Source organism: Panthera onca, chromosome F2, assembly GCF_046562875.1.
Source record: "Panthera onca isolate mPanOnc1 chromosome F2, mPanOnc1 haplotype 2, whole genome shotgun sequence".
In the NCBI taxonomy this organism is placed as follows: Eukaryota; Metazoa; Chordata; class Mammalia; order Carnivora; family Felidae; genus Panthera; species Panthera onca.
The window spans coordinates 35,785,173-35,800,379 of record NC_138356.1 but is presented as its reverse complement, the minus strand read 5'-3'; the positions used below and the strand labels follow the sequence as shown (position 1 = coordinate 35,800,379).

The window sequence follows — 15,207 nt, the reverse complement described above, 5'->3', positions numbered from 1 at the left end:
TCTTCTTCCTCTTCCTTCTCCTTTTACCTCCACCTCCCCTCTTTCTCTCTTCTACCCCCCTTAAGTGTTCTATTTTTGGAAAAAAAATGTATAGTTCACTCCTTTCATGTGTTCTTTATTCACTCTTATAATTTTGTGGCACTCATCACCACTATTTCTTCAAATTTAAATGATATATTTATAACTAAACCTAGTCTAATTCCCTTTCTTACTTGACTTCTTAAGAGTAGTTAATACTGGGAGTACCTAGGTGGCTCAATCGGTTAAGTGTCTGACTTCAGCTCAGCTCATGATCTCACGGTTCGTGAGTTTGAGCTCTGCATCGGCTCTGTGCTGCCAGCTCAGAGCCTGGAGCCTGCTTCGGATTCTGTGTCTTCCTCTCTCTGCCCTTTCCTGCTCATGCTCTGTCTGTCTCTGTCTCTCAAAAATAAACATTAAAAAAAAATTTTACAGAGTATTTAATACTGATAGTTACTCTGACATTAATACTTTTGCTCCTTCAGACAAGACCTATTCATTTCTTATTCCTTTTTTATACCTAGAGCCTACTATAGTACCTAGCTCATAGTCAGCCCTCAGGAAAATGTTGGCTTCTACATATTAGGGTTTAAAAATCTTTTTGTCTATCATATCTAACTTTTTAAATGAATTCTTGAAAATTTACATAAGTACCCCTATATGTTTGTGTGTGTATATATATATGTGTATGCGTGTATACATACATATATATGTATATATATATATAATTTTTGAGACAGTACTAGCAGGGGAGGGGCAAAGAGAAAGAGGGACAGAGGATTTGAAGCAGACTCTGTGCTGACAGCAGTGAACCCGATGCAGGGTGTGATTCCAGGAAATCACGACCTGAGCCAAAGTCAGATACTCAACCGACTGAGCCACCCAGGCACCCCCTATATGTTCTTAACCTTCTTTATTCTATACCTTCTCCTGGCCCTTCTGCACAAACATGTCTTTAGCTTTGTGGATATGATGTCTCACAAAATCCATATTGACAATTTCCACCCACTTGCTGGACAAGCGAATCTGGATTTTTCTTCTTCCCAATTAATTTCGATCTACTAAATATAAAACATGAACATTCCTTTTGTCCCCCTCAAAGTAAGCATGTTTCCTCTTGAATTATCTAATCTCTTAATGCATTATATTTTCTTGGCTAACGATCCATGAAAACGTTTTGTTCTTGGCCTTCCCCTTCTCCCTTTGCCTCTGATGTCCCCCTGCAGATATTTACTACTTTGACAATATTATTGGCATCTAATTTCTCCTTGACATTCTTGTCCTAGTCAGGGTTCCTTACTTCTTTCTTTCTGAATCTTCTTGCCTAATTCCACCTCTTTTCTAGCTGATCTACACATTCCTGGCAGAACACTCCTCTCAAATTAGAGTTTGAATCATACCAATTCTTTATTAAAGATTTTATAGGAAGACCCTTCAAAATCTATTTTTTTAACTTGCATTTCAAATTTTCTCACCAGTATATATTTTTATACCTGAAGCCATCCAAATACTTGCCACCCCTCATCCAGAGTTTGGCTCATGCTGTTCTCTGTACTTTGAATTTCCATGTTTCCCTTCTTCATCTTTCCTGATTTCACTGAATAAAGCTCCCCCAACTTTGAATTCTCATAATATTACCCCCTTGCATTTTGTTTTGTTGAGGATGACCCTAGTATAATTATTAATATTGCATCCCTCCTTTCCCTTCAAAAGTCTCTCAGTTTTAGTAATAAGTTACATGGTCATACTCATGCAACATTTTAAACAAAATCTATAATTTTATATGAACTTAAACCATTATTCCTTGTGAATGTCTTAGCTCCTGGGAACTGCATTCTTCCTGGTTTGTTTTGGTTTGGTTTGGGTTTGGTTTGGTGTGTGTGTGTGTGTGTGTGTGTGTGTGTGTCATTTGTTTTGTTTTGTTTTGTTTTTGTCCTTTCTGTAGTATCTATTTCAGGGCCTTGAATGAAGAAGCTCCAGAAATGTTTATTACACTAAATTAAATTGCATTTGTTATACTTTGTTATTACATTAGTTTTTGTTGTTGTTGTTGTATATTCTCTAACCTATTTTCTAGGAGTCCTATGAATAAAGATAAAAGTATTTGTTTCCAAGATAAAAACTTTTAAGCAGTTAACTTTGATTTTTTTTCCAGGATGTAACTTATTTCCAAAGCTTTTAAAATATTTTTCATTAAATCATAAAGAAAGCCTCATATTTAGGCTAATCTTTTTTAGTATTTATCTTTTACTTCTAATAATCACCTTTTTAACCACAGGAAGTTCTTCAGTAACAATAGCCGACTAAAATGGAAAGACCTGTGTTTGGGAGACACCAGTGAGTAGAGAACAATTATCAATATGTAAAATATTCAAAAAGTCAAATTCTGCTTACTTAAATATGTGCATAGACATAAGAGAAATGGTTATTCATTTTCTTACCATATTCCCTTACAAAGGAGAAATTGTAAAAAAAATTTAGAGTAGTAATCATTCTGCCTATTCAGAGGGAAATGCTTTTCAAATTCTTGCAGGGATAGTGTTGGGTCTACAGGACAGGATTGTCAACATAGTGCTCAATCTGAAAAATAAATAAGAAATTGGTGAGGGGTTCAAAAGGGAAAGAGTTAAGTCACAGACAAAAGGGACAACACAGATAAACAGTCCAACAGCAAGAAATAGATTTTTAACAAATTATTGCTTAGATCAGTTATTATTGGGCCTTTAAAATCAGTGTTTCGAATTAGCTGTCTGTTACCTCATGTTAAACAGGAGTAGACAATTGAGGATTTCTAGGCATTTAAAGAAAAGTTCAAACAAAGAGACAAACATATAAAAATAACAGGAAAGAAAAAAAACATCATGTGGGGGTGGGGAGGGGAAACTTTTAAAACTACTATCAGAGAAAACATTTTAATGATTTGCATAGAAATTTAAAACTTGAAAGGAACAACGAAAACCTCAACAGATTGGAAGACAAAGTTAAATTCTTTTTTCTCGTTTTCCATTTCTCATCTATAAAATGTATTCTACTAAATAATGAGCAATCCAAGAAACACTGGATTCAGAAAAACAGAAGTTTCAACCAAAAGGAAGAAAGAAGTAAAGGGATTATCCAAAAGGGTGATGAAGGACACTTGCAGGGTTGTAACATTGCTCCAGTCATAAAAGCTAAGCAGTTCAGATTGCATCAGCCAGAGAGAAAAAAAAGTTAAGGACTCATCCTCATTACTTCTGTCATTATGCCATCTTTTTTTAACCTGTGAAGCCACTGCAGAATGTGCACTACCAAAACAAGAAAATAAATGAAGACCGCTAACACCTAAGAATAGGGAATGCATTTTGGAGAAATTTAAAGAAATTTCCTACAATAAGGCAAAGATAAATCCTGGAATTTCAGGCCTGGAGAGCGCTAGTCCAAATAGAAGGAGAATGAATGACTCGTGTATGTGTGTGTGTGTGTGTGTGTGTGATTCATACAGAAACACAAAGTGACACCAATAGGGGAGGGAATGCTTATTTATCGTATTATTTTAGCATTTTTAATAGGATTTTTTACTATAGTAAAAAAATTATAGTATTTTTATAGTATTATTTTAGCATTAAATTATGCTTTAAAAGACTTAACTGTATTAATCTGATAATTAGTTTAAATTAAAGCACAAAAACTATCTGTGGTCAACAAGTCCAAAATCTGCAAGAACATAAGGGTGCCCTGACCATGACTCCACTGTTTTTCCTCTGTCTCTGGACGTTAATCATATTCATTCTATGGCTGTTTTCTTTTCACCCACTTCCCAACACAGTCCCCTTTGTCTTTGATCTTCCTTACATTCTCCACCCTTCTGTTACAGCACTTGTAGTCCCCTCACTTGGCAGAGAAAAAGGGGACTAATGAAAATCTTGGCAACTGCTTTTCAAGGACACTTGACTCTTGCCTTAGGAAGATATCTGGTCAAATGTTTTTGGATGATGACAGTTTAGAAAAGGTAGATATTTCATTTTATTGAGTGTGAAAAATATTCTTCAAAGGAAGGGTCAGTGGGGTAAGTAACAGTCAGTAAAATTAAATTGGACCAGGATTTCAACCAACTCTAGGTCATCTGCCCTACCAGAAAGTAAGAATCCTGAAGAAATAGGTAAGATTTAAGATCTGACAGAAATTGTTGCAGGCTCTAAAGAAATACATATAACTTTTTAACATGTTATATGTCAATTTAATGGTATTTCAGTGAAATTATAAATTACTCTTTCTGAAAAAAAAAGATTATTGGTTCATTTGTTCATTCGGTATTAAATCTTTACCACATTTTAAATATTACCTACGACAGAGGATAAGATGAGTAAAGTAGGGGAGTCAAATTTGCCTAAATTATTTTACCTCACTGTAGTTAACATATAGCATAATATACATAGCACAATGTAACATAACATAAAATATTATAGGTAATAGGAAAAATATTATAATATTATGGGTACAAAAAATCATGAGAGAACCAGATGGTGACTCTGCTTGGGGTTATCATGGAAGATTTTATAAAAGGAGTAATGCATGAAAAAAAAAAGGTAGGTTAACAAGTAAACAACAGGAAAGTAGTATTTTAGGCAAATGTTACAATTTATAGAAAGGAGCACAAGTGTTAAGAGAGCATAACACATTTGGGAAAATGAATTATTCTGGAACTGGAGCCCAATTTACATGAAGGAGAATTATAAAAGATAAGTTCAAAGATTTTGGCAAGTGCTAGATCATGAAGGGATTTGATGCCTCTAAATCTTTTTTGCCTAGCCTACCTGGTGATTCTATGAGCTACCCACTACCCTTTTAATGCATTTGTTTTTGGCTAAAATCAGGCAGCATTGTTTTATTTTTTCCATTCCTATTCAGTTTATTTAATCCAAAGCAAACAAACAAATAAAAAAAAAAAAAAAAAACAGTTCACCCATTTCTCCAACCCCTCACTCCCTGCCTCTTGAAACCACTAATTTGTTCTCTGTATCTGTGAGTTTGTTTTTTTTAATTTGTTTGTTTTTTAGATTCCACAAATAAGAGAGATCATTTGATATTTGTCATTTCCTGTCCAACTTATTTCCCTTAGCATAACGCCTTTGAGGTCCATCCATGTCACAGATGGCAAGAGTTCATTCTTTTTTATGACTAATATTCCAGAATGTATATGTGTGTGTATGTGTGTGTGCGTGTGTGTGTGTGTGTGTGTACAAATTTTAAGATTATTCTATTTCCTTGGAAAATGTCATTAGAATTACCACAGGGATTGCATTGGATCTGTAGTTTGCTTTGCGTAATACTTTAACGATATTAATTCTTACAATCCATGAGCACAGAATATATTTCCATTTATTTGTGTGTTCTTCAATTTATTTTATTTGTGTCTTCTGGTTTTCAATATGTATGTTTTTACATTGTTATATTGTCAGGGTATTTTTTAATGCAATTGTATGGGATTATTTTCTTAATTTCTCTGATAGTTATTAGTGTAAACAAATGCAACAAATTTTTGTGAATTGATTTTGTATCCTACAACTTTACTCAATTTATTAGTTCCAATAGTTTTTTTTGATGGAGTCTTTAGTCTATATATAGTATCATGTCATCTGCAAACAGTAACAGTTTTACTTCTTCCTTTCCAATTTGCATGTTTTTTCTTTTTCTTGTCTCATTGCTCTGGCTAGAACTTCCAATACCGTATTAAAAATAATTGGCAACAGTGGACATTCTTGTCTTGTTCCTTATCTTAAAAGAAAATCTTTCAACTTTTCACCATTGAGTATGATGTTGACAGTGGGCTTGTCATACAAGCCTCTCGTTATGTGAAGGTACATTTGCTCAACACCCATTTTTTGAAGAGTTTTTTTTTTTCATAAATGGATTTTGAATGTTGTCAAACACTTTTTCTGCTTTTATTGAAATTGTCATTTGATTTTTATCCTTTTTTTTTAATGTGGTGTATCATATTTATTTGCAGAAGTTAACCATTCTTGCCTCCCTGGAGTAAATTCCACTTCATTGTGGTGTATGATTCTTTTAATATGTATTGTGGAATTCACTTTGTAAATATTTTGTTGTGGATTTTTGCATCTGTGTTCATCAGTGATATTGGCCTATAATTTTCTCTTCTTTTTTTTTTTTTTTTTTTTTTTTTTTTTTTTTTTTTTTTTTTGTGGTGTCCTTCTCTAGTTCTGGTGTTAGGTTAATGCTAGACTCATAAAAATGTAATTGGAAGAGGTCCCCCACACCCATGCTTATTTTTTGAAATAGTTTGAGAAGAATTGGTATTATTTCTTTGAATGTTTGGTAGAACTAACCAGTGAAGCCATGGAGTCTGGTCCTGGACTTTTGTCTGTTCAGATTTTCTATTTTATAATGATTCAGTCTTGGTAGATTCTATATTTCTAAACACATATCCATTTCTTCTAGATTGTCCAGTTTGTATTTATATAATTATTTATTACAGTCTCTTATTTCTGTTGTATCAGTCATAATATCTCCTCTTTCATTTCTGATTTCATTTATCTGAGTTATTTCCTTTTCTTGATTTGTGTAGCTAAATGTTTGTCAATTTTGTTTTTCAAAGAACAGGCTCTTAGTTTCACTGATTTTTTTCTACTCTCTTTTTAGTCTCTATTTCATTTATTTCTGTTCTTTGTTATTCCCTTCTTTCTACTAACTTTGGGTTTCATTTGTTCTTCTTTTTCCAGTTCCTTCAGGTGTAAAGTTAATTTGCTTATTCAAGACTTTTCTTGTTTTTCGACATAGGCATGAACTTCTCTCTTTTTTTTTTTTTTTTTTTTTTCAACGTTTTTTTATTTATTTGTGGGACAGAGAGAGACAGAGCATGAACGGGGGAGGGACAGAGAGAGAGGGAGACACAGAATCGGAAACAGGCTCCAGGCTCTGAGCCATCAGCCCAGAGCCTGACGCGGGGCTCGAACTCACGGACCGTGAGATCGTGACCTGGCTGAAGTCGGACGCTTAACCGACTGCGCCACCCAGGCGCCCCTGAACTTCTCTCTTAAACTGTGTTTGCATTCCATAAATTTTGGTGTGTTAAATTTCCATTTTCATTTGTATCAGGAATATTTTTGAGCCCTCTTTGAATATCTTCTTTGGTCTATTTTGCTATTTGGTAGCATTTTTTTTTTATGTCTCTACATATTTGTGAATTTTCCAGTTTCTTCATATAATTAAGTTTTTGTTTCGTACAATTGTGGTCAGAAGAGATGCTGGATATGATTTCAATCTTTTAAAATTTATTAAGACTTGATCTGTGCCCTAACATATAATCTTGAAAAACATTCCATGTGTACTTGAGAAGAATATCTATTCTGTTGCTTTTGGATGAAATGTTCTTTAAATGTCTGTTAAGTCCATGTGGTCTAACATGTCATTTAAGGCTGATGTTTCTTTATTGATTTTCTGTCTGGATGATCTGTCCATCGATGTAAGTTGGGTATTAAAGTTCCCTACTATTGTATTGCTGTTTATTTCTCTACAGTGGATTTCTTGGGCATGCAACTAAGACCTTTGGCTAAAAAGTTGTCGGCAGTGGAAACTTAGTGAGAGAGAAGAATCAGAAATGATATATCTATCCTTATTAGACAATGAATGGTGAAAATTATTTTAAAGTGGTATATATTTGATACCTAATGGAAGATGGAGGCAAAACAATCAAATTATCACCTACGTCACCTGGAATAAAGTACAACTGAAGGCAAGGCTTCAGAAGACCCTGTTGCTACTGCTACCACATAGTAGCAATGCATAAAGATATTATTTCTAATAACATGTGAAAACTTAAAGAAAATTATAAGTTAAATTCATATTTTCTTGGTTTAAGCATTTACTGAAAACTTAGGACTTCTTATGAACTTTTTAACTTTGCAACCACAGGTTTGAGTGAACTAAAATACAACCTTTGTTTGATCCAGTATGATGCCAAATTTCAATATTCATTAATTCACAGCTTCATTAGATATATTATATAAAATGGAGGGTCTGGGTTTTTGATAAAGAACAGAACTATAGTCATTGAAATTGGGTGATTTATGATATTAAGAGTATTCATAAATTTCCAATCTATTATGAACTTAAGAATTTCCTTTCCCCCCTTAGTTGTATCCAGTTCTAAAAGCTAGAGTCATATTCCAACATACGCTGAGGAAGAATGAATTATAATGTCAAATATAGGAGGAAACAGCTTACATACCAATGCTACAAAATGTAGCTAATTTATGTCATCCAGGTTCTGTGGAATATGTATGGGAATGGATTCTGAAGTTCCCAGACCAAAAGGGATAACACATTTTTTAATTGGCTAACTTTACCACTATGGTTTAATTACTAGAGGTTCTGTAACAAATGAGCTAGGTCAAACAGCAGAGAATATTGTACAATTGTAATCAAAATTGGTTCACATAATTGATGATGAGATGCCAAAAATTCCTTTGTATGAAAAAGAAGAAGGATCCAAAGACTGAGTGAGATGGAATGTTTGGTGGATATATAACATGTAACTCACTCAGCCACACCCAACCAGACTCCCAGATAAAGGCCAAGAAGGCAGTCTCTGTGATGGGGAGAGGAGCATCATCCACTTTGAAAGAACTTTTTAGTGGTTGTTCTCTGCTAAGTGGGAAAGCTAGTAACAGAAACTATAGATGAAAAGCATTTACTATTTCAATGAGGATTCTATTATTATTTGAGTGATAGTTTCCAAGAATAGAAAAGCACAAGTAACAATAACTGATCACTAGAAGCATCTAGAGTCAAAAGGGGTATGTGGTTACCATTACAATCAGTGGATCTTTAGAGGTAGGTATTTAGTCATAAAAGCCCCAGAGACCAAAATAAAGAACATCCCATAAAGTTCTATCTGAATTGTAGAACTGATAAAAATAAAAAATCTGGTAAACAGAGGCCTGAATAAAGCCTCACTAGAGATCTAGAGTTTTCTCAGTTGACCTGAATCAGCTACCAGACCTGAATCAGTTCAGAGTCAACATCTATTGCAATAAAAATGAAGCTCTCCTTTAAAAAAAATGTTTATTAATTTTGAGAGACAAGAGGGCAGAGAGAGAAGGAGAAACAGAATCCCAAACAGGCTCTGTGCTGTCACCACAGAGACCAATGCAGGCCTTGATCTCATGAATCATAAGATCATGACCTGAGTCGAAATCAAAAGTTGGACATTCAACCAGCTGAGCCACCCAGGCTCTCCAAAATGAATATCTGCTTACCCCTGAGGGAGAATTTTTCAATGTTATCACAATTGTCACAGTGAATCTTTCCCTTTCCCTTTCATAAAGGCCATTTCTCAGGATAAACATGTTCTAGAGTAAGATAAATAGCAAGTCTTCATGGATATTTTTTTTTAATTTTTTTAACGTTTATTTATTTTTGAGACAGAGAGAGACAGAGCATGAACAGGGGACGGTCAGAGAGAGGGAGACACAGAATCTGAAACAGGCTCCAGGCTCTAAGCTGTCAGCACAGAGCCTGACACAGGGCTCGAACTCACGGACCATGAGATCATGACCTGAGCCAAAGCTGGCCGCTCAACCGACTGAGCCACCCAGGCGCCCCGTTTCATGGATATTTTGACACTGATGTTGCTCTAACTCTAATTCCTAGTAACTCTGGTCTTCTAGGCAGGTGATGTATGGAGAGAGGTTTTGGTTCAAGGTAGTCCCAACAGGATCCCAACACATGCTATTGTTATTTACCTAATGAATTGGGAATATTCCCTTTAGTATCTAGTAGTCTTTTTTTGGGTATCCATCTAAGTGAAGAGTGACTGTAATAAGTAGAATCCAGTGGAAATTCCCAGAGTTCCCTATTCATACAAAATTTAAAACGACATCTTTGGAATAATTCATTAAAAAAACTAGAGCTGTCATCAAAGATTTGAAAAATTCAGACTATTATTGCTACCACATAACCATTCAATATTCTGCCTTAGCCAGTGAAGCATATGAATGGGTTTTGGAGAATGATGGTGGATTGTCATAATGATAATCAGATGGTGATTTAAATTGCCATGGGTATTCCAGATGTAATCTCTCTACTGGAATAAACTGTATAGTCCCTGTCACTTAACTTGCGGCTACTGATCTAACAGATGATTGTTGTATGTTTATTCCAATTAGTACAGAATATCAGATTCAGTTGTCCCACTTGGCCAGGATAGCAGCACACCTTTGCCATATTGCCACCATGTTATGTCAAATCTGTGTTATAATTTAGTTTGAAGGAAAATAAATCGTTCTTACCCTTACATAGAATTCTTGCTTGCCAACTGCACTGATGACAGCATGCTGATAGAACAGCCGGAAGATGCAAATGCATACATGTCAGCATACGGAACACAAAAACGGGACAAAGAGGTCTGCCCTAGCCAAAGAAATTTCTAGATGTCTAATTACTCAGGGCACATCAGAATATTCTCTATAAATTAACAATGATAAATTATTAATAAGCTGCTCTACCTTATAGATACTACCAGCAAGAAAGAGGCACATGAACTATTTTGGATATGGCTCTTTAACTCATTTACTCGATAATCTAAGACAGCTAAATTTGAATGGGGCTCAGAGAAAGAGGTATTTGTCCACAGTATAAACAATTTGCTATCTGGCTATTATTACTCAGTGTATCTATGTATGTTCAAACTGTCTTTGGTAGGTTCAACATACAGCAATCTGTGATAAGAGAAATCTTCAGAGCTCTGTTAACAAGAATCATGCACTTTTAACCAAATAACTTTTCTCATTTTGAAAAATAATTATTGACTTGTTACTGTGCTGTATTAGATATTAAACCGCCAACCACGAGTACTGGCTCTTTCCATGAACTGAAAATCTGATGCACCATGCCAAAAAGTTAAGCACACCAGTAAGGCTCCATTATCAGGTGGAAGTGGTAGGTTCTGGATAAGGTCCAAGAAGGTCATGAATGCACAAGCTGCATGAAACAGTCATACACATTCCCAAATTACCTATACCTGCTGCAAAGTCACCCCTCCCTCAAGTTATGGCAGTGAACAGGAGGAAAAATTTCCAGCTTGTCGTATTGGTTACTTGAAATGCTGACACCAACAGAAGGGAACTGTTGCAGTGTCAGAGTCCAACTCAGGAGTGGCTCTGAAGGAGTATGGGGAAAAGAAATTCTTCGAGTGATAAATTCTCACTGCTGGAAGAGGCTGTAAGGTGTCTACACTGATGCATAGATTGTGGCTAATAGTTTCACTGGATGATCTGGGAGTTGAAGGGGACAAGATTGGAATCACAATAACCAATTTATCAGTGGACATTCTTCATCGGCTCAGTTTTTGGAAACAGAGTAGCCATTTTCACAACAGTGCTTTCTCCTTACTAAAATGAGTATCCACTTAACGAATGACATTACTCATGGTTTGATTTTTTTTTTACTATAAAATATTATGATACTTTAGCTGTAAGAACTTTTTTTTTCTTGAACAATGTAAGAGATGTAACGTCAGCTGGCTTCTCAGGAGATACCCACGTTTTTAAACTAGAAGCAAAGCTACTAAAATATTTGAACTAATCATACCCCTTTCATGTTTTCTCACTTTTCATTGAGAGAGGTAGCACAGTGTGGTGAGTAGAGCTGGATAGGAGTCCAGTGAATCACTAAATTTTGGGAACCGGGCAAGTCATATCCCTGATCCTTTGGTTCTCCATCTATAAAAATTATTGTCTTACTAGTCCTTGTCTGTTCCAGGATTCTACAGATGACTGAAATGAGAGGATTATTAAAATGACAAGGCTTCATGAAAAGACAAACATTTATATGATAACATGGATAAGAGCTGCTAATAAGCTGTTAATAAGACAGTTCCTTTGGGGGCCATTTTGGGGTAAAATAGTTTCATCTCTTAAATCGCACATTCTAGAGATTGATTTCATATCATCTTTTCTTACAGTACAGCAGTGTTTCTCAAAAACTGTGAATTATCATGAACATTTAAGGTACTGAGTGGCCATAGAGATTCCTGACTTCCACCTCAGGCTTTCTGAATTAAATTTAACAAACACTTCAAATATTTTTGATGTTTGGCCAAAGTTTAGATACACAGTCATTTGCTATTGCTGGCTAATCCTTTCCTGAGAATATTAATCACTTAGCCAACACAAATCTTAACTTTCCTGGGAGCAGGGGTCATTTGACACAGTCCCATCATTTCCCATAATGCCAAGCCAATGTTTGGGGACACAATAGCTAGTACACCTGTGTGTACATATTTGGCAGGGTGTTTTTAATTTAATGAACAAGGATTGCAGAATTAAAAAGTGATCCAGAGTGTATTTTCTTCTAAATAAGACTTTTTCTTATAGATTTGACAGCTGGAACTGTTCCAATTTGAATGTGTTTGTGGCTGTGAATTATTCAATACACTGACAGTGATGTTTGATTTGAAACTCATTCATTCCTTCACCAGTTGCATGCGAAACACCTCCTAAAGAGCATTTTTAATTGCCCAGATGTTTATGTGAAATTACTGCCATTAATCACAGTATTGATTATGCTTCTCCTGTTTTCCGGCAGTCTTCTATTTTTAAACAGTCCCCTGAAGTGACATACGGAAGCATCCTTGTTATCCATGACTTTCTAGTTTGCAATATAATTGATAGATGAAAAATTCATTGTGAACCATTTAAATCTGCTGCTTGTGTTGAAAGGTAGTTATTTTTGTCACTTCCTGTTTGCCACAAAGCATGTTTTATGCTGCAGTTTCAACAACGGGGCCACTTTTATTCCAGTCAGCATTTTCCTGCACATATTATTGGCCTTAGGCAAAACTGTCTAGTAGGCAAATTTTTTGGCTCTCCCCCAGCTCACTTGCCAGCACACCTTCTCATCCTGCCTTTCAAACCACAGGCTTACAGGTTGTATTCAGTTTCAAAGCTCTCAGCTATCAACCAGCTTAGCTTAAAATGCAGAAGTCTGTATATCTCCTGAACATGTCGGTATTTGGGTAATTGACACATATCCGACCTCAAAAACAAAACACATGTATGAACCAAAAATTTTGAAAATCACTTTTTTGAAAATTTGAGCACTTATTAAGAGCTATTTTTCAGGCCAACTAAATTACTATTATCTTGGTGAAGGACAAGTTATCAGTTAGTATTGAATGATGTCATTCTGGGCCTTAGTTCCCCAACTGTAAAATAAAATTACTGAACTGGAATATTCAAAGTCACTTTGGAGTAGCAGGAGGAGAACCGACACATGCATGCACCCCCATGACTGCCCAATTTCTCTTTTTATCCTCAGCTCTATCCTGCACCTCAAGGAGCCACACACCCAAGCTCCTTCCACCAGCCTCCAAACTGATGGCTACTTCTTATGTACTCTGATGACACATTCTACTCTAAAAAGGATAGACCCATACAAGCTACGGAAGCAGGTTCAGAAATTTGGGCAGAAAATTACAGGTTCCAAGTGCCGGAGCATGTGATCGTGTCTTCTCTGGATGGACACCCCTGCTCAGTCCTGTGGACTCCACACCTTGTGAAGAAGAATACAGTCAGAAGAATTCAGAAAGCAGGAGCCTAGTGCAGAGACCCTATTGCCCAGGTGGAAGAATAAGGCTGGAAACAACTAAAGAACCATTCCATGCCATCTGGACCTGAACGCTCTTACACATTCACTGTTGTGTTATTCTACGTTGTCCATTGATCCAGTTCTTGGTTAACTCTGTGGTCATGATGGATGTAACCAATAGTCTTTTCCTTGTCTTAGAATTCTTAAGATCTCGGGGCGCCTGGGTGGCTCAGTTGGTTGAGCGTCCGACTTTGGCTCAGGTCATACCTCGCAGCTTGTGAGTTCGAGCCCCGCGTCGGGCTCTGGGCTGACAGCTCAGAGCCTGGAGCCTGCTTCAGATTCTGTGTCTCCCTCTCTCTCTGCCCCTTCTCTGCTCATGCTCTCTGTCTCTCAAAAATGAATAAATGTTAAAAAAAAAATTAAAAAAAAAAAGAATTCTTAAGATCTCCCTCTTTCTCACCCTGTCTCCTTGCAAATGTTAGTAGTTTCTTCTTAAATATCCTGTATGTTTATCATTACTACTTTTCCTATTTTCTATCCTAAAGTTCCATGAGATGCCTGGGATGCAGACTCATAAGCTCTGTAAAATGCCTGCTTCAAGTCAGATCTCAGAATAATTTTTCTGTCTGTTGTTTATTGTGATGATGGGAAGGGTTTATATAAGAGTGCTCTAGCTTTAGGACTGGAAGAGAACAATGTCTGTGTTGTCTTTCAAGTAAAATTCTTCCCATGAAGAAATCATTGTCTGGTATATCTTGTGTTTCACAATCAGATGTTTTCCACCTTCTTTCTTTCTGTGGTTTTGCAATTTAACCATTCCAAGACCACGTGTATGAATTACATGCATAAATTAAACACTGCTTTTAATTACACTGTTAATGAAATTGTTGTCAAGGCTCTATCCACTCTGATCATATCATTTGCCTGGAGCAAAAATATTTTTTAAGGAAAAATAACTAATACATTCTACAGAGGAGAGTATTTCTAGTCTCTAACTCAGGAGTAACTGATCTCTGACTCTCACGCCCATTCAAAAACCGTTCTTATTTTAAAAATTAAATTCCTTACAAATAACTTTAAAATTATTTTTAAAATTAGACTTTTAATCACAGACACAGAAACTAATAAAGCAGAAACTATTTTGGCTTATATTTTCATAGTATATTACATAGTATTACAATCAATGCTGAAAAGAAGAGCTATTGATATTTCAATCTCATGGACTTTGCTAAAACTAAGGAGTGGCCATACTTTTCATATCTGATATTATAAATATTGGAAACTTATTTAATTTTTCTCCATTGCTCACTGTGGTGATGGGAAGGGTTTATGTATTATGCTGTAGCTTCATGACAGTGAACAAAACTATGCATTTCTTTCTTTAACAACCTTATTTAATCAGTTTCAACTTGACTTTTCTGTACTCATAGTCTTTATTTCCTCAGAGTTATTCTGGAAGGCTTTGCCAGTGTTGGACTCAAAAACACACTTGTAACAAGCTCCTAAGCAAATAAGACCAATAGTTATGAAAGGCTTCATCTGGATGCAAACACTGAGTCGCATTGATAATTTGCACAATTAGGACAACATCAACAGGAAGAT

The 15,207-nt window shown here is 35.7% G+C and overlaps 1 protein-coding gene across 1 annotated transcript in view; it reads left to right on the top strand.

The window, feature by feature from the left end:
- The window catches only part of MMP16 (matrix metallopeptidase 16), a 311,674-nt gene extending 297,810 nt beyond the window's left edge, over positions 1-13,864 (top strand). The window contains exon 10 of the mRNA XM_060610852.3: positions 13,336-13,864. Within this exon, the coding sequence (XP_060466835.1) occupies positions 13,336-13,418 (83 nt within the window). The 3' untranslated portion in view covers positions 13,419-13,864. The remainder of the gene's footprint in view (positions 1-13,335) is intronic.
- Positions 13,865-15,207: the final 1,343 nt, after the last annotated feature.